This window comes from Urocitellus parryii, chromosome 6 (genome assembly GCF_045843805.1).
Source record: "Urocitellus parryii isolate mUroPar1 chromosome 6, mUroPar1.hap1, whole genome shotgun sequence".
In the NCBI taxonomy this organism is placed as follows: Eukaryota; Metazoa; Chordata; class Mammalia; order Rodentia; family Sciuridae; genus Urocitellus; species Urocitellus parryii.
The window spans coordinates 13,092,951-13,110,520 of record NC_135536.1 but is presented as its reverse complement, the minus strand read 5'-3'; the positions used below and the strand labels follow the sequence as shown (position 1 = coordinate 13,110,520).

Genomic DNA, 17,570 nt, shown 5'->3' with positions numbered 1-17,570 from the left:
GGTTTTCTGCTATTTTCACAAAGTTGTGTAACAATCACTAATACATAATTCCAGGACATTTTCATTATTCCAAAGAGAAATTCCACCCCACAAACAATGGCCCCACTCCTTCCTCCTCCCTTTCCCTAGCTACCACTAGACGACACTCTGTCTCCACAGAGTTGCCTGTTGTGGACATTCCTAATAGCCACCTTTTGTGTCTAGCTTTTTCCCCTGTAATAATGATTTCAAGGTTCACACAGACAGCCTGGGCCAGTACTTCATTCCTCTTCATGGGCACGTAATATTCCTTTGTGTTTACACACCATATTTTGTTTATCCATTCATCACTTACACTATTTGGGCCGTTTCTTTTTTGGCTGTTATGAATAATTCTGCCATGAATATTTGCATATAAGCTTTCATATCAACATTTTTTTTTCGTTGCTCTTGGGTATATAGGAATAGAATTGCTGTATTATATAGTAGTTCCCTGGTTAAATCTTTGAGTTTTCTAAGAAGACATTTGACACTCCCACCAGCAATGAATGAGTGTTCTTATTTTTCCACAACTTCAGTAATATTTGTTATTTATCTTTTTATTTTTGTGTGCACCAGAGTTTGAACCAGGGGCACTTACTTCAGCCCTTTGTTTTGTTTTGTTTGGAGACAGGGTCTCTCTAAGTTGCTCAGGGCCTCACTAAGTTGCTGAGGCTGGCCTCAACCTTGTGATCCTCCTGCCTCGGCCTCTGGAGTAACTGAGGTTGCAGGTGTGCACCACCACACCCAGCTGTTATTTATCTTTTTTACTGTAATTATGCTTGTGAGTGTGAAACTGTTTTGAATTGCATTTTCCTAGTGGCTAAAGATGGTGAAAGTTTTTGTTTGTTTGTTTGTTTTTATAGGCTTATTGGCCATTCATGTATCTTTTTAAAAATTTTTTAATATTTTTAAAATTTTATTCTATGTGGTGCTGAGGATCGAACCCGGTGCCCCGCGCATGCCAGGCAAGTGCGTTACCACTTGAGCCACATCCCCAGCCCTCATGTATCTTTTTTGAAGAATTGTCTATTCAAATCCCTTGGTCCATCTTTAAAATTAGGGTATTGTTTTGTTTAGGCAATTGATGATTTATGAGGGTTCTTTATATATTTTGGACTCTAGGTCCTTATCAGATATATGATTTTCGAGTTAGGGGGAATCCCCTCAGTTTTTCATTAGTGTCCTATAAATCATTAAATTTTTTAATTTTGATAAAATCTGATGTATCTTTTCTTTCATTGCTTGTGATTTGTGTGTCATCTAAGAAGCCATTGACTAATCTTATAGCATAAAGAGCTGTTCCCATGTTTTCTTCTAGATGTTTTATAGTTGTAGTCCTTATATTTGGGTCTTCAATCTTTAAGAAAGAAAAAAAAAACCTTAATATGGTGTGAGGCAGGGAACCAGTTCCATCATTTGCACATGGATATCCAGTTTGCAGCATTTGTTGAAGACTGTTCTTTCCCTATTGAAATGTGTCTTTGTTGTTATTGTTTTGAGGTATCAGTGGCAGTAGAGTGCATTTTGACATATCCTGCATACATGGGGTACAACTTCCCATTCTGGTGATGGAACATGGGCATGTATTCCTATAGGAACACAGGAGAATCACGCCTGATTCATTCCACGGTTTTTCCTATTTCCATCCCCCCCTTCATTCCCCTCTGTCTAGTCCAATAACCTTCTGTTCTTCCTCCCCGCACTTAGCGGGAGTCGGCATCCGCCTGTCAGAAGGCTCCACCTTTGGTCTGGGGGTTGGCTTATTCCATTCAGCCTGGTCATCTCCAGCTCCACCCATTTACCAGCAGATGCCATCATTTATGCAAGTGTCTTGACACCCTTGTCCTGCGTCAGCTGACCTTGAACGAAGGGCTTATTTCTGAACTTTAAATTCTAGTCCCCCTCCCCCGTGCCAGCAGCTCCTCTTATTCGTAGAGCCCTGTAGTCAGTGTTAGGCTCAGAGTGTGTAAAGTCTCCAGTTTTGTCCTTTTTCAAGCTTGTTTTGTCTGGGTCCTTTGCGTTTCCATGTGGATTTTCGGCTCAGTTTGAGAATTTCTGTAGAAAACCCCCTTGGGATTCTAACGGGGATCCCATCAACCCTGAGAGCCCTTTGGGGAATATTGCTTTCTTAGTAATATTACAATTGTCCGTGGGCTGGGGCTGGGGCTCAGTGGTAGAGCACTTGCCTAGCATGTGTGAGGCCCTGGGTTCGATTCTCGGCACCACGTTAAATAAATAAATAAATAAATAAATAAATAAATAAATAAGGGCATTGTGTCCACCTATAACTAATGAAAATATTTTTTAAAAGATTACATTGTCCAGTCCACAAACAGGACATCACCCATTTATTTAGGTCTTCTCAATTTCTTTCAATGATGTTTGGTAGTTTTCAACTTATAAATCTTGTACTTTTGTTACACAAATATAGGTAGTAATTTTTTCTGATGATGCTATACATGGAATGGTCTCCTTAATTTCATATCTGGATTATTCGTTGTTAGTGTATACAAGTGAATTGGATTTTGTATATTGATCTCATATCTTTCAACGTGGCTGAGCTTGTTAATTCCGTGTGTGATTGTGCATTCCTGACAGTTTTCCATATACAAGTCCGGTCATCTATGCAGAAGGACAGTATTATTTCTTCCTTTCCAATCTGAAGGACCTTTACTTCTTTTTCTTGCCCGATTTCCTTGGCTAAAACCTTTAGGACCAGATTGAATAGAAGGGATAAGAGCAGAGCCTTTTTGTTCAACCCAAAGGATTTTTTAATCTTCCCTGTGATTTCCTCCTCCATCTCAGTGATTCAGGAGTGTGCTATTTGGCTTCCACACATCTGTGAATCTTCGAGTTTCCCTGTTGCTGATCACCGACTCCTTCCCACTGTGGCCAGGGAACACACTCCCTGATGTCAGTCCCAATGCCTTGACTCTTGTCTCGAAGCCTGACACCTGGGCTGGCCTGGAGAAGGTTCTGGAGACTGTTCTTTTTTTTTTTTTTTGTCTGTTTCTTTTTTTTTTTTTTTTTATTGTTGGTCGTTCATAACATTACATAGTTCTTAATACATCATATTACACGGTTTGATTCAAGTGGATTATGAACTCCCGCTTTTACCCCGTATACAGATTGCTGTATCACATCAGTTACCCTTCCATTGATTGACATATTGCCTTTCTAGTGTCTGATGTATTCTGCTGTCTGTCCTATTGTCTACTATCCCCCCTCCCCTCCCCTCCCCTCCCCTCCCCTTTTCTCTCTCTACCCCTTCTACTGTAAATCATGTCTTCCATTTGTATTCTCTTGTCTTACCCCTCCTTTCCTCTTATATGTCATTTTGTATAACCCTGAGGATCGCCTTCCATTTCCATGCAATTTCCCTTCTCACTCCCTTTCCCTCCCACCTCTCATCCCTGTTTACTGTAAATATTCTTCTCAAGCTCTTCGTCCCTACCCTGTCCTTGTTTACACCCCTTATATCAAAGGAGTCATTTGGTATTTGTTTTTTAAAGATTGACTAGCTTCACTTAGCATAATCTGCTCTAATGCCATCCATTTCCCTCCAAATTCTATAATTTTGTCATTTTTTAATGCAGAGTAATACTCCATAGTGTATAAATGCCACATTTTTTTTATCCATTCATCTATTGAAGGGCATCTAGGCTGGTTCCACAGTCTTGCTATCGTGAATTGAGACTGTTCTAATGTGTATATCAATGCTCTCCATCGGATGGGGGGTTCTCCAACACGAGTTCTCCTTCTTCCTCTCCTTTTCCCCCTCCCCCGCCTCCCAGGAGGCCTGTTTATCTGCTTGGTGTTCACAGGCCGCTGAGGCCTGGTCATTTTTCTTCTTTTTGTCTTTCTGATCCTCAGGCTGGATCATCTTCAAGGTTGTTGACTTTTTAATTTCTGCCTGCTCAAATCCACTGTGGAACCCCTCTAGTGGATCTTTCATCTTGGTCATTGTACTTCCTGATTCCAGAATTGCTGTGTTTCTTAAGTCATTTTGATCTCTTTATTCATATTTTCCAGTGAGATTCTCGTACTTTCTAGTATCATTCTCTTGCTTTTCTTTCGTTTTTGTAGACATAAAAAACCCCTATGTATATATTTTTAGATTAGCCAACTAAGTTTTTGTCTTATGAACCCAACCTCTGGACTTCCTCGGTGAAGGTCATATTGGCTCTTCTTTTCCCTGTGTCTGGGCAATATTATTTTGCATGACTCATAAGTTTTTTGTCATTGTTATAGAAACAACATATTGTCAAATATTTAAAATAACAAAATGTGGAAACTCTAGAAATCACATTCTTCCCGCTTTCCAGGGTGTGACATTATTGTTGTACTGTTATCATGGTCATTTGTTTGTTTAGTGATTCTTCTGAACTAATTCTGTAAAATCTGTATTCCTGGCTGGGCAAGGCCACCCGGTCTGTGCTGGGTCACTCTAGAGGCTCATAACCAGGCAGACGCTTCCCTGGATACTGAACTCAGCAGCCCCCTCCCCACCCCTTGTCTTTGTCAGGGGGCTCTGCGTCGTTTGGGGTCGCCTTCAACTTTTAGGCAGGAAGTTTCGGACTCTGCATTCGCCTTTGCTTTTTGCCGTTACCTCAGGGTCAGGCAGAGGTGAGAGCTTAGGGCGACCCCAATCTCTTGACCCTGGGAACCACCCGGCAGCGCTGCGCATGCGCTGGGTCCTTGAGGCCTGCAGGAACACGTGGCAGCTTTGCCAAGCCCCTGTCAATAGCTCATTCCCTATTGGTTTTCCTAACCGTGATCTGCCACTTGGGGCCCATGATTTGATGATGGCTTCAGACTGTTTTCACCAAAACCCCAGGAAGAGGCTCTTCACACCAGGTTCAGATATGTAGACAGTCTTGAAAGTGGGGACTTCCAGGAAGCACCAGAGAGGTCCATAACAGTAATTCTGGAGGTGGGGGTGGGGGCCTTCCCAAGTGCTCTGTGGGGGTTTCTATGAGGGTAGATGCAGGCTCTTGGAGGCCCTTTCACAGGTTTGGAAACGTCAGTCACAACCTGCCCCCTCTGGTGGCCGTAAGTGGGACTGCAGGCTGCTGGTTGGCAGGTGAGAGGGACTGGAAATGGGGAAAGTAAGAACCCCCGCAGCTCACTGGGATCTCGCTCATGTCCTAAATAGACATCCTGATTGCCACAAGCCTTTGACTGATTTCTGGAGTTCTGAAAAAAAAGATTGTCACCATTTTTGCCATTGTCCCCACTGCTTTTACAGAGAATTTCAAAGGTCCTTCCTGCACTGCCATCGGCACTCCGATACCGGGTGTCTCATTAAGGACACTGCTGCACTCGGTGACTTCCTGAGGCCACCTTTCCTTGGCTGAATGGTGTGGGAATTCCTTGGCAGGGTCCAGTGTTGGGGACCGCCAGCCAAGGCACACACCTTAGGCTAGTCTGTACCTGCCATAGGCTGACTGTGTGACCTTGGTCGAAGAAGCCGGAGATCAGAGTACTGACTGTGTGCTGGGCTCTGTGCCGAGGTCTCAGACTGTGTCACATCATTCTTGCAACAACCAAGAGATTTTGTTCCTACTTAACAGATGAAGAAATGAATAGTATACAAAATGGCCAGCGCCGTGTTCATTATCGCCACATTGTTGTATTTGCATGACTGTTATCCTCGGGGAAGGAAGTGACACTGATGGGGTCACTCAAGGTCATTTGAATTCCAGCCCGTCCATCCGTGGGATTCCGGAGCTCAACCACATCCACATCCCAGCTCCCTGGCCAGGTTCCTCCCTGCTCTGGGTCTCACCTCCCAAGTCCTAACAAATGAAGGATTTGAAAAGACTGCAGTTAGCCAGTCTGCACATGCTTACTGCTTTGTCCTGCTGCTTCCAGGGTGACATTATGGAAGCCTAGGATTCTGGGAGGTGATGTTCTTTGGTTTGGCTCGCAGGTGTGTAACCCCATGTGTCTCTCTCCCCCCTTCCCTCCTTGCTTTCCCCACCCCCTGCAGAAGCACGAGGGGACAAGGCCAAGTGGGTGTTCACCTGGCCCCTCATCTTCCTCCTGTGTGTCACCATCCCCAACTGCAGTAAGCCCCGCTGGGAGAAGCTGTTCATGGTCACCTTCGTCACCGCCACGCTGTGGATCGCCGTCTTCTCCTACTTCATGGTGTGGCTGGTGAGTGGTGGGAGCGGCGGGGGGACTGGACAGCCAGCCCCTGTCCAGCAGAGGAGGAAGGCTGGGCTCCAGGCCACCACAGGCACTGCTGTGCCACCTCGGGGCCAGCGGCTTATTGCTCAGAGGACAAGGGTTTAAACACGGTGCAGGCGCTGTGCTGTGTGCCAGGGGCTTGGCCGCAGCTTGTGCTCACCTCTGAGGCGGGCGTGCGGAGGGACAGGGACTTCACACAGGTGAACGGCGGGATGGATGGAGGATTCTGGCGGGGGTGGCTGATCACGGCCCCCTCACTTCTGGGTTCCCCAGGGGAATGTGAAGCACAGGGGCCGGGGCCGTGGGAGATGATGGTGGACACAGGTGACTCTCCCCAGGACCCCCCAGTGCTCCTCCTGTCCCTTCCCCTGTGCCCAGCTCTGCTGTAAGCGCCCCATGTGAACTCCCCCATGACGACCCCATGGGACAAGTACTGTATTGTCCCCGTTTTACAGATGAGGAAACTGAGGCATAGAGAGAGTGAGGGTCTCGCCCAAGGTTACACCATCCGTGAGTGCTAGAGGTGGGATTAGAACCCCAGTATTGGCCTCCTGGTCCGTGGCCTCCACCCACACCAAGAGCTGCCTCCCACTCTGTGCCTGGAGTTCCCGTGCCCATGGATGGAGGTTTTGCAGCTTCTCGAAAGCTCCTCGGGCCACACTTGACGGCTCCCTGTACAAACCCCTCGCTGGCTGGGCCAGGCTGCACCAGAACCCACGGTGCTCCTGGTGCTGCGTGCCCCAGCCAGAGGGCCCCTGTCCTCCTCCTGAGCCCGAGTGGAAGCCCAGGAGCAAGGAGAAGGTTTCCATGTGGCTGCCTTCCCATGAGTGGTGAAGCTCATCTGTCGCCCACTCACGCTTTGGTGGCACCCTTGGGGCACTGCATTCTCCCCAGACACCTGGGTGGAGACAAGCGAGGCCTGACTTGAGAGGCAGCAGCCAGGTGGCTTCCCCTGTGGTCACAGGGCCACCTCCCTCAACTCCAGAGGAACCACACAGCTCAGTGTGAACAAAGGTCGGGGGCGGGGGGCGGGTGTCACACCAGTCCTACCTCTTGGGAGCCACTGGCCTGGGCCAAGGTGGCCCCCTCTGTGAAGCGAGTGACCCGTGCTGTCTTGTAAGGCTGTTGGAGCCTGTTTTAGCAGCTGCTGTGACCAAGAACCCTGACAAGAACAATTTTAGAGAAGGAAAAGATTATTTGGGTCTCTCAGTTTCAGAGGTCTCAGTCCATAGATGGCCAGCTCCACTGCTCTGGGCCCAAGGTGAGGCAGAGCATCGTGGGGGAGGGGTGTGGGGGAGGAGGAAAGCCGCTCAGGACATGGCCCCTCACCAGCAAGAAAATAGAAACCCCAGGGACCCACCTCCTCCATCCCCCCTACCGCCTAGGTACCACCCAGTTAGTCCCCATCAGTGGATTAATGCACCGATGAGGTTAAGGCTCTCGGAGCCCAGGCATTTCACCTCTCAGCCTTCTTGTGTCGTCTCACCTGCGAGCTTCGGGGAACACCTCATAGAGCCTAACGCCTCAGGCACACAGGCAACCTGGTTCTGCTCCCAGCCAACCCCATCACACCCTCCTTGCCCTCCCCAAGCAGTGCGCGAGCCCAGGCAGGAGTCCAATAGGATTCTGAGTAGCTTTGGGGAGCTGTCATGCAGGGCAGGGGGAAGGGGGCTTTCCTGTGTTGGGAAGAACTGGAAAGAGCTACTCTGAAAAACCCCCAGGACGAGGTGGCAGAGAGCACAAACACTGTGCCTTGAATTTGAACATCTTAATTTTTCTGAAGCAAAACTACCCACCAGCCCATCTATGTTTAAACACAGCACCCAGTGGGTTTTCTTACGTGTGTTCCCCAAACAACATCCCAGGTAAACAGGGTTTTGTGGCATTGGGAAGATCAGATTAATGAAGGTGTGCAATCTTCCTTCTCTAGTTACAGAAAACAACGGCCTGGGTCGCTCTGCTCTGGTCAGCTGCAGGGCCGGACCCCCGACCCGCACATCCTTCACCTAGGAATCCCACTGCTGTTTTTTAAACCAGAGACATGGTGGCTTGGCCCAGGGTCAGGGGCCACCTTGCTGGGGCCCTCTTACCTGTGGTTTTGAACTTCAGATGGCCTGGTTGGGGGGGTCTGACAGTGCCAGCAAGGTTTGCTGGCCTGGGAGCAATGCCCTTGCTGTCACTGTGCCCTGGTTAGGGTGCCAGGGAGGAGTGAAGTCCCCTACCTGACTTTTCCCTCTCTTGCCCCCAAAGCTTCAGGGAAAATGAGTGTGAGCGTCCACAGGGAGGCACCTTAGAAGTGGATCACCCTTTTCCCCAGCACAGTTGGGGACACTGAGGAACAAGGTCACACAGGTAGTCAGGGACAGAGTTGGGACCTGCCCTGGGGCTCTGGACATGGCTTTCCTTCCCTTTCTGAAGCCTGAGCGTCAGGAGGCTCAGAGGCCGCAGGGTTGGAGCCAGGCTGAAGCAGGGCTCTCGAGGCATCCCTGATCCTAAATATGCTGGGTGCTGTGGCACCCCGCAAAGGCTGCCTGCATTCTAGCCCCCCGTCACTCTGTAGTTAAGGGGGGGAAGCCCTAGTAATCCCAGGGTAACCCAGTTTCTGTGCTGATGGTGTCCAGAGTCACCAATTATAACCCTGTTGGCCCCTCCTGGTCTGGCCTGTGCAGAGCCCCTCTCAGCCTGCGTGGATTAATCACTGACGGCTCCTTCTTCCTTTTTGCCCCCCACTCTCTCCCTCTGTGCACGGCTGAGAACAATCTCATCAGCACAGGATGATCTGAGAAAATGACGCTCACTCTAGAGCAGGGAGGGACTTCAAGTAGCACTGAGCGGACCCTCCTAGTGGGTCTGCTGCCCTTAGACCCCTCAGCAAAACTTTCCCCTAACAGGGACATCTTTTAAGACCAGATGCTGGCTGCCGGCCAGGGCCGAGCTTTGCACTTAGAAAGCTTGCCCTGTCTAGGGCTCTCTGAGCCCCAGGAAGCCCAATCCGCAGTCTCTTTGCCCCCAAAGATAGCAAACAAATGATTGAAGCAGAAGGGGAGATGCCACCGTGGACATCTGCCATGAGCCAGGTGCTGTCACCCTGCATTTTCTCATTTTGTCCTTAACAAGCCCATTTGACAGATGAGGGGGCTGAGGCTCAGAGGAGCATGTTGGCTCACCCAGGGTCACACAGCCGCTCGCAGGATTGGAACTAGTAGCTGAGATGTGAAGGGCTCTCGGGTGCCACTGTCTGGATCTCTAGATGGAGAGGCAGAACAGAGCTGAGGGCTTGGTGAGCTGGGGTGGTCCAGATGCTTCCAGGGCTGTCCATCTGACAGCTGCTCCGACCCCACCATCCCTCCAGGTCTCACATTCATTAGTAGAGTGTGTGACTGTGCACCAAGAGCTTTAAGAGCCTGTGGATCCTTTGATCCAGAAGTTTTACCTCCTGGAAGTTACCCTAAGGTGGCAAAAAGCCAAAGATGTACGCACAGGACAGCATGATGGAAAGGCTGGAGCACCAGCTGTAGGAGCAGAAACTCGGCTTAGAATCCCTGCTCCATTGATAACCAGCTGTGTGTCCATGGCACTGTGGCTTAACCTCTCTGACCCTCAGTTGGCATAACAATCATGCCTCCCTCATCAGTGAGTGGTAAATGACAGACTACATGAGATTGTAGAAAACACCTCGTACTGAACCTGGTACACAGTAAGTGCTTAATAAATACTGTCATAGGCCGTGAGGTTATAAGAGCCAAAAAGAAAACAGCTAAATATCCAGCAGGGAGGAATCGGCTAACGTTTTACAGCCATACAGTGAAATGTAAGTGTCAGCTAAAATGTGTGGTAGATGACGGTTCCAACGGAAAGGTGTCCCAGGGTCATTATGTGAAACAGTTACAAAAGAGATGTTGGTGGTGGACTTGGATGTCATTTTTCCTGACATATACATATACCAAAAACAAGGTCTGGAACCTTCTGAAATATTGTGCCCAGACCAGCAGCCATACCAACCCCGGGGCCTTGTTAGGAAGGCAAGTCCTCGGCTTCCCCCGGAGCTCTGCTGGGGCCTGGCAGTCTGCATGGGCACCAGTCTGCACGGGCACCAGCCCTGCAGGGGTTTCCTGAATGCTCGAGTTTGAGGCCCACGGCTGACCTAAGAGCTGAGCAGTGGCTGTCTGTGGGTCTTAGAAATGGTAGGTCATTGTATTTTATTTTGTAAATGTTTTGAGACATAGTACTTGTTCAATCAGGGAAAAAAAGCACACTCCAGAGATACTTTCAAAACTGAACCATATTCCAGATTTTCCCCTCTGTGACAGCAACGTCATGTTCAAGTTAAAAGCTCACAGGGTGGGGACAGTTTTGGAGGTGTCGGGTGGGCTCACTCCCCACCTCTCCTGCAGGTGACCATCATCGGATACACCCTGGGCATCCCCGACGTCATCATGGGCATCACCTTCCTGGCCGCAGGCACCAGTGTCCCCGACTGCATGGCCAGCTTGATCGTGGCCAGACAAGGTAGGGGTTGAGTCTGGCCCCCACAGCCACCAGCAGTGCCTTGCCTGCCCGAGTGTAGTTGGCCAGGTGTGGCTCTGAGGGTGGCAGCTGTCCAGTCCTGGTACAAGGGAGATGGTCACATCCGGAAGCGTCACATCTTAGATGCCATCCGTGGGGAGAGCAGTCCCATGGTGAGCTCCTGGAGGTGTCTGGAAGCATTCACCCTAGTGGTTGTCAAAAAATGAATCTAAGCTGGGCCCAGTGGCACACGCCTGTAATCACCGAAGCTTGGGAGGCTGAGGCAGGAGGATTGTGAGTTCAAAGCCAGCCTCAGCAAAAGTGAGGCACTAAGCAACTCAGTGAGACCCTGTCTCTAAATTAAATACAAAATAGGGCTGGGGATGTGGCTCAGTGGCTGAGTGCCCCTGAGTTCAATCCCCAGTACTCTCCCACAAAAAAAAAGAATCTATCTTGTGACCTCCAACCTCCAAAGTGAGACTCCACACAGCCAGCAAGCTGACAGGAGCCGTGTCCCAGGGCCAGGAAGGGAAAATGAGCACCCTCTTCATCCAGCTCGTCCCCCTTCCTCTGGCTTCAGAAAACAGTGTTTTGCCGTAGTGGTCTCCTTGTGAGCCTGCTGAGCGGCCACATGGCGCAGGAGGAGGGCTGCTGTGCGGGCTCCGAGGGTAGAACTAAGAGCTGTCCAAAGTCCCGCTTTTCTGCCAGTGAGGGGGCCTCTCAGAGTGGACTTCCTGGTTGATCCGGTGGACACAGTGGGAGGTCAAGAGGGCAAGAGACCACAGTTTAAGTGACTGGCCCTGGGGGGGCGGTGTCATGATGTGAGAAACCTCAGGGTTTGAGTAGGGGTCCCAGTGAAGTCACTGCAGGTCTCCTTTTGGAACAAGGGACAGATGGTCTCCTTGGCCCACCTGTGGTGGTCTGAGGAAGGACGCCATCACAGAGTGGCTATGATGAACTGTAGGCGTACAGAAAAGGGGGGAGCCTGCGACCTGGACTGGGGGTGCATCATGGTCATAGGGTGGCAGAATCGCTGTGATGGACAGAACCCCACGGGCATGGTAAGATCAGGCAGCTTCTCAATAGCGAAGGGCGTAGAGACCGTATTAGGAGGCTGCTGCGCCACGCAGGAGAAGACCAGCAGCTTGTTTTAAAGGGCTCCCAGCTCAAGTGTGGCCCACTGACATCGCCCTGGAAGCCGGGGAGAAATGGGGCCTCTGGGCCCTGCCCCAGTCCCACCAAACTGGATCTGCGTGTTAACAGAACCTCCTTCCTCCCCCGGGTGATTTGCGTGCTCATTAAGGTTGAGTCACGGCCCTAAGAGTCCCCGAGGAGTCACACCAGATGCCACAGGTGCTGCGTAGTGTGGGGACTCCAGCAACCCCGAGGAGCACCTGTCTCCTCTCCAAACTCCCGCACCTTTTCTCCTCCCTCCCTCCCTGTCTGGGGAGCCCCGTGTCTTCACCAGGCACCAGCAGCTGGTCCAGAACAGTCCTGCGTGTTCCTGAGTTTTGCCAGACTAGGATCCTGGGAGGCCAGGTTCCCAGAGCCACGGCCCCTCACAGGACCAAGCTGCCAAGACTCTGAGGTCACTCGGAACAGTGCCTGGCAGGAAGGAGCAGGAGCGTCCGCCCAGCCCTGCAGACCTTGGGGGGCCTCGTGTGCGGGAGACAGCAGATGACAGCAGCCAGGACGGGAGGGGGTGGGCCCTCGTCCAGATGTTGGTCAGAGCTGCCGGGCTGCCCAGCCACCAAGCAGTGTCATGGCCTAGGTACCGTGTGCCAGGCGTGCTCATTCTGCAGACCTTGGTGTGTGTCAAATTAGGGCTGAAAGGGAAGTTAGAACAGACTTCAGCCAGCACGAGTCTTATTTATGAATTTGCTCTCTGCACTTTAATCCCCCTCAAGAGATTGAGCTCCTCAGCTGGTGTAGCTGGCATGAGACTGGACAGTGGGCATGGCCCCCAGCCTCTGAGATGCTTCTGTTCTGTTTGGAGAAAGTTTACCCTTTAGGAATGACCAAGGCATGAGACCTGTTGCCCTGTGATCCTGGCCAAGGCCAGGGTACCTTTGCCTGGGCCACAAGCAGGACCCTGATGGCTTGTCATAAAGGGTGCCAGACCAGGCGTCCTGACAACGGGCCACTCACACACTGTGCCCTTCATCATCAGCCCCATGAGGATGATCTTGTCCCCAATTCCCCAGCACAACTGGAGCACTAAGTGAGGCAGAGCTCATGGCGGGTCCTCAGAGAATGTCAGCTGAAGGTCAGAGTTCAAGGTCAAGGTGTGGGCAGGGTTCCTCCTCAGTGCCTTTCTCCCTGTGTGCTGTGTCCAAGATCCTCCCAGTCACGTTGGATTAGGGCTCACCCTGATGACCTCATCTTAACCTCTTACCTTGTCAGAGGCCCTGCCTCCAGTAAGGTCCCACCCTGGAGACCTGGGGGTTAGGACATCAACAAGTGAGTCTGAGGGCCACGATTCAACCCGTAACAGGGTCTTTTAAATTTTTTGAAGGGAGAAGATCTTAAACCTCACAAGAAAGGTCTTAGGAAAGTAGGGTCCATGAGGAGGGGATCCCTTTCTAAGGAATAGCCCTGAGGGGACAGTTGTGAGAAAGAACACGGGTTTCCAGAGACCTGCTCTTGATGACGGAAATGTGTTGGTGGTCCCCAGGCCTTGGCGACATGGCGGTGTCCAACACCATAGGAAGCAATGTGTTCGACATCCTGGTGGGGCTCGGCATCCCCTGGGGCCTGCAGACCATGGTCATTAGTTATGGATCCACGGTAAGTCCCCCCAGTGCCCAGGGAAACAGGTGGGTGCACTTAGCCCAGGGTTTAGGAGATATGCCTGTCTCTGTCCTTGGCACCTTGGCACCCTCCTTCTTTGTTCTTCACGTCTGTTCTATGGGTGCGCTGTCATTGTCTGTAGGAATGGGATTTGTTGTTCCATATTCACACTTGCATGCAAAGTAGCAACATGATCTGGCTCATATCCCTCCCCAGCCCTCTCCCCTCCCTCCCTTCTTCCCACCCCCTGGTTCCTTTCCTCTACTGATGTCTCCCTGGTTTGCGGGAGGTCCCCACCACCCCCACCTTTCTTTTCCTTTTTCCTCTCCAGCTTAGGAGAGAACACATTCCATCCTTAACCTTCTGAGTTTGACTTATTTTATTTAACATAATGAACTCCAGTTCCATCGATTTTCCTACAAATGGCATATTTCTTTTTCTTTATGGCTTTTTCTTTATCCATTCACCTGTGGATGGACCCCTAGGCTGGTTCCATAGTTGGCTGTTATGAGTTCTGCTGCTGTGAACGTGGATATGCGTGTATCACTGTAGTAAGATGATTCTAATTCTTTAGGGTAAATACCGAGGCGTGGTACAGCTGGGTCCTACGGTGCTTCCATGCCTAGTCTTTTGAGGAAACTCCATACTGATTTCCATAGTGGTTGTACTAATAGGATTTTATGTCCCAACAACAGCATAAAAGTGTTCCATTTTCTCCATATCCTCCCCAGCATTTATTAATGTTTGTGTTCTTGCTGACTGCCACCTGACTGGTGTGAGATGAATCTCAGAGTAGTTTTTGATTCGCATTTCCTATGTTGGACATTTTTTCATATATTTGTTGGCCATTTGTATTTCTTCTTTTGAGAAGTGTCTGTTTAATTCATTTGCCCATTTAGTAATTGAGTGGTTTGACTTTTTGGTGTAAATCGTTTTGAGTTCTTTCCATATTCTAGATATTAATCCTCTGTCAGAAGAGTAGCTAGCAAAGACTTTCTTCCCTTCTGTAGATTCTCCCTTCACATTCCTGTTTCCTTTCCTGCTCAGAAGCTCTTTAATCTGATGCTGTCCCATTAATCAACTTATTTCCTGAGCTTCAGGGATCCTATTGAGAAAGTCGTTGCCCGTGCCCATGTGCTGGAGCGTTGACCCTACTTTTCTTCTAGGAGTTGTGTAGCTGCCGATCGAATTCCTAGGTCTTTGATCCATTTTGAGTTGACTTTTGTGCAGGGTCAGAGACAGGGTCTAGTTTCATTCTTCTACATATAGGTAACCAGTTTTCCCAGCCTCATTTGTTTAAAAGGCTGTCTTTTCTCCGGTGTGTGTTTTTGGCACTGTTGTCAAGGATCAGACCACTGTAGATGTGTGGGTTTTCCCTGTGTATTCTCTTCTGTACCGTTGGCTGTGTGTCTGTTTCTGGGCCAGGGCCATGCAGCTTTTGTTGCTATGGCTCTGTAGAATAATTTGAAGTCAGATTTGTGATGCCTCCAGGGTTGCTTTTTGGGCTTAGAATTGCTTTGGCTACTCTGGGTCTTTTATGCTTTCAAATGAATTTTAGGATTATTTTTTTCTAATTTTGTGAAGACTGCCATTGGTATTTTGATGGGGAATGCACTGAATCTGTGTATTGCGTTTGGTGGTAATAATGTTTAACCACATTAATCCTGCCCATCCAGGAACATGGGAGGCCTCTCTGTCTTATGAGGTCTCCCCCAATTCCCTTCTTCAGTATTCTATAGTTTTCATTGTTGAGGTTTTTCACCTCCATGGTTAGATTTTTTTTTTTTTTTGAGGCTATTGTGAATGGAATTGATTTCCTGATTTCTTTCTTGGAAGCTTCATTGTTGATATAAAGGAAAGCTACTGATTTTTGTTTGTTGGTTATTGACCCACTACTTTGCCAAATTGCTTATTAGCTCAAGCAGTCTTTTAGTAGAGTTCTTTTTGATCTTCTAGGTATAGGATCCCATCAACTGCAAACAGTGATTATTTGACTTCCTCCTTTCCTATTTTATTTCCCTCTCTTGCCTAATTGTTCTGGCTAGACTCTCCAGCACTGTGTTACCCAGGAGGGTGGGAGTGGACAAGACCTTGTCTTGTCCCAGGTTTTAAAGGAAATGCTTTCAGCTCTTCCCCTTTACTACGAGGTTGGTTTTGGGTTTTTCACGTGTGGACTTTATGATGTTGAGGTGGGTTCCTTCCATTCCTCGTGTCTTAAGTGTTTTTATCATGAATGGGGCACACACTTTCTTTGACAGCTTCCAGAACAGACTGGGGTGGGGGGTCTCAATAAGGGATCCCATGTTTGCCGAGGGCTCTTCAGTGCTTCCACCTCTTATCTCAGCCCGTCCCCCTCCCGGGCCCCTTCCTCAGAGAACAGAGTCCAGGTTGAACCCACATTGTCCAGACCCCCTGGCCATGTGCTTACCCGAGGACCCTGTGTTCTCCTGAGCAGGGAGTGAATAAACCTGAGCACGCTGGGCATTCACAGTGGATTGGCCACGCAGGCAAGAGGCTCAGAGCCCCTGTGTTTGCTTTTCCAGGTCAAGATCAACAGCCGGGGTCTGGTCTATTCTGTGGTGCTGCTGCTGGGCTCCGTCGCGCTCACCGTGAGTGTCTACGGTTCCAAAGGAGAAGCCTCACGCAGGCCTCATTTCACCAGCTTCTGCCTCGTCACTTGCAAGACTCCAAACACCTCCCTGTCCCCTGCCCCTGGCATAAGACAAATGGAGCAAAGGTGTACACCCACACATACTCCAAACCCAGGTTTCCCCAAGAGCATCCACCAACACTACTAAGCACTTTCCTGAGCAGATGAGATGTCACAGGGGAAGTGAATTACATTTCCTTTCTTCTTGCTGCCTCGTCCAGTGCCCTCTCTAGTGCCAGGGGACAGAAATTCTTCCCATCTGAGCTGACAAGAGGGGGTACGGCAGGCCTCAGGATGACACTTGGCAGTCAAGGCTTCCCTACTCCATGTGCCTAGGCCTGAGCTGAGCACTTTACTTCTCTGATCCTTACTACTCCCTGATGAGGGGAGAGCAGGTATCATTCCCATTTTGCAGAAGAAATCGAGGCTCGGGGGGTAAGTAATTTGCCCCAGGTCACAGACTGAGGAAACAGCAAATCTAAGATTCCAACCAGGTTGGTCTGATTTACAGAGCCGTGTGCTCTGCAGAGGTAACCGGTCCAGCCCTTGGAAGCCTTGATTCAGACATCAGGGAAGACAGTGGAGGGAAGCGTGCCCCACCCCCGAAAATGCAGTGGCGGGACACACACTCACAGAAAGGGATGCCCCAAGCTGCGGTTTGCCAAGAATGGGAGCCTTGGGAGCCTTGGGAAATATGCCAAGGAAGAAAGACAGGCCACGTTCTGAGGCCAAGATAAAGACCTGCTTGTCTCTCGACAAGGCCTGGGCTGGGAGACTTGTGCACCTGAGGAGGTGGCCCTGCCTGGGGAGGGGAGTGCCCCGAGGGTGGCTGCTGGGTATCCTGGAGTGAGCAGGACTGGGCCATAGACTGCTCCTGGCATGTAGACTCAGGGCTGTTTCTGGTGAAACCAAGGAGAAGCCCATCGGGGACCATTTGCCCTTGTCTCTGTTCTGCAGCTCCAGGGTTTGTGAATTACACGTTACGCCTTCTGTGTCCCTCGTCCCCAAGCCCAACTCTTACACTCTGTCCCCCCAGGTCCTCGGCATCCACCTCAACAAATGGCGGCTGGACCGGAAGCTGGGCGTCTACGTGCTGGTTCTCTATGCCATCTTCCTGTGCTTCTCCATAATGATAGAGTTTAACGTCTTCACCTTCGTCAACCTGCCCATGTGCCGAGAAGACGATTAGAGCTGAGCCACCACCCCGAGCCTCCTGGCCGCCCACCACACTGGCGTCCTTCTCTCTCCCTCCCCTGCCACAGGTCCCTCCTGCCTCAGCCACCACCATCTGTCCTTTCATGAGCTGGAAGGAAGGGCCATCGTGGTCTTTGCCTGGTCCCAGCCCAGGCTGCTGGCCTGCTCCTTGGAGTCAGCCCCCCAAGGCAGGGTCCTGGCGGTACTCGAGTTGAGC

The 17,570-nt window shown here is 50.1% G+C and overlaps 1 protein-coding gene across 2 annotated transcripts in view; it reads left to right on the top strand.

The window, feature by feature from the left end:
• Positions 1-17,348, top strand: part of Slc24a4 (solute carrier family 24 member 4) — a 121,090-nt gene extending 103,742 nt beyond the window's left edge. For both annotated transcript variants that reach the window (XM_026394263.2, XM_026394262.2), the window contains exons 13-17: positions 6,014-6,180; positions 10,608-10,722; positions 13,394-13,506; positions 16,053-16,118; positions 17,196-17,348. In XM_026394263.2, the coding sequence (XP_026250048.1) occupies positions 6,014-6,180; positions 10,608-10,722; positions 13,394-13,506; positions 16,053-16,118; positions 17,196-17,348 (614 nt within the window). The remainder of the gene's footprint in view (positions 1-6,013; positions 6,181-10,607; positions 10,723-13,393; positions 13,507-16,052; positions 16,119-17,195) is intronic.
• The last annotated feature ends 222 nt before the right edge of the window (positions 17,349-17,570 follow it).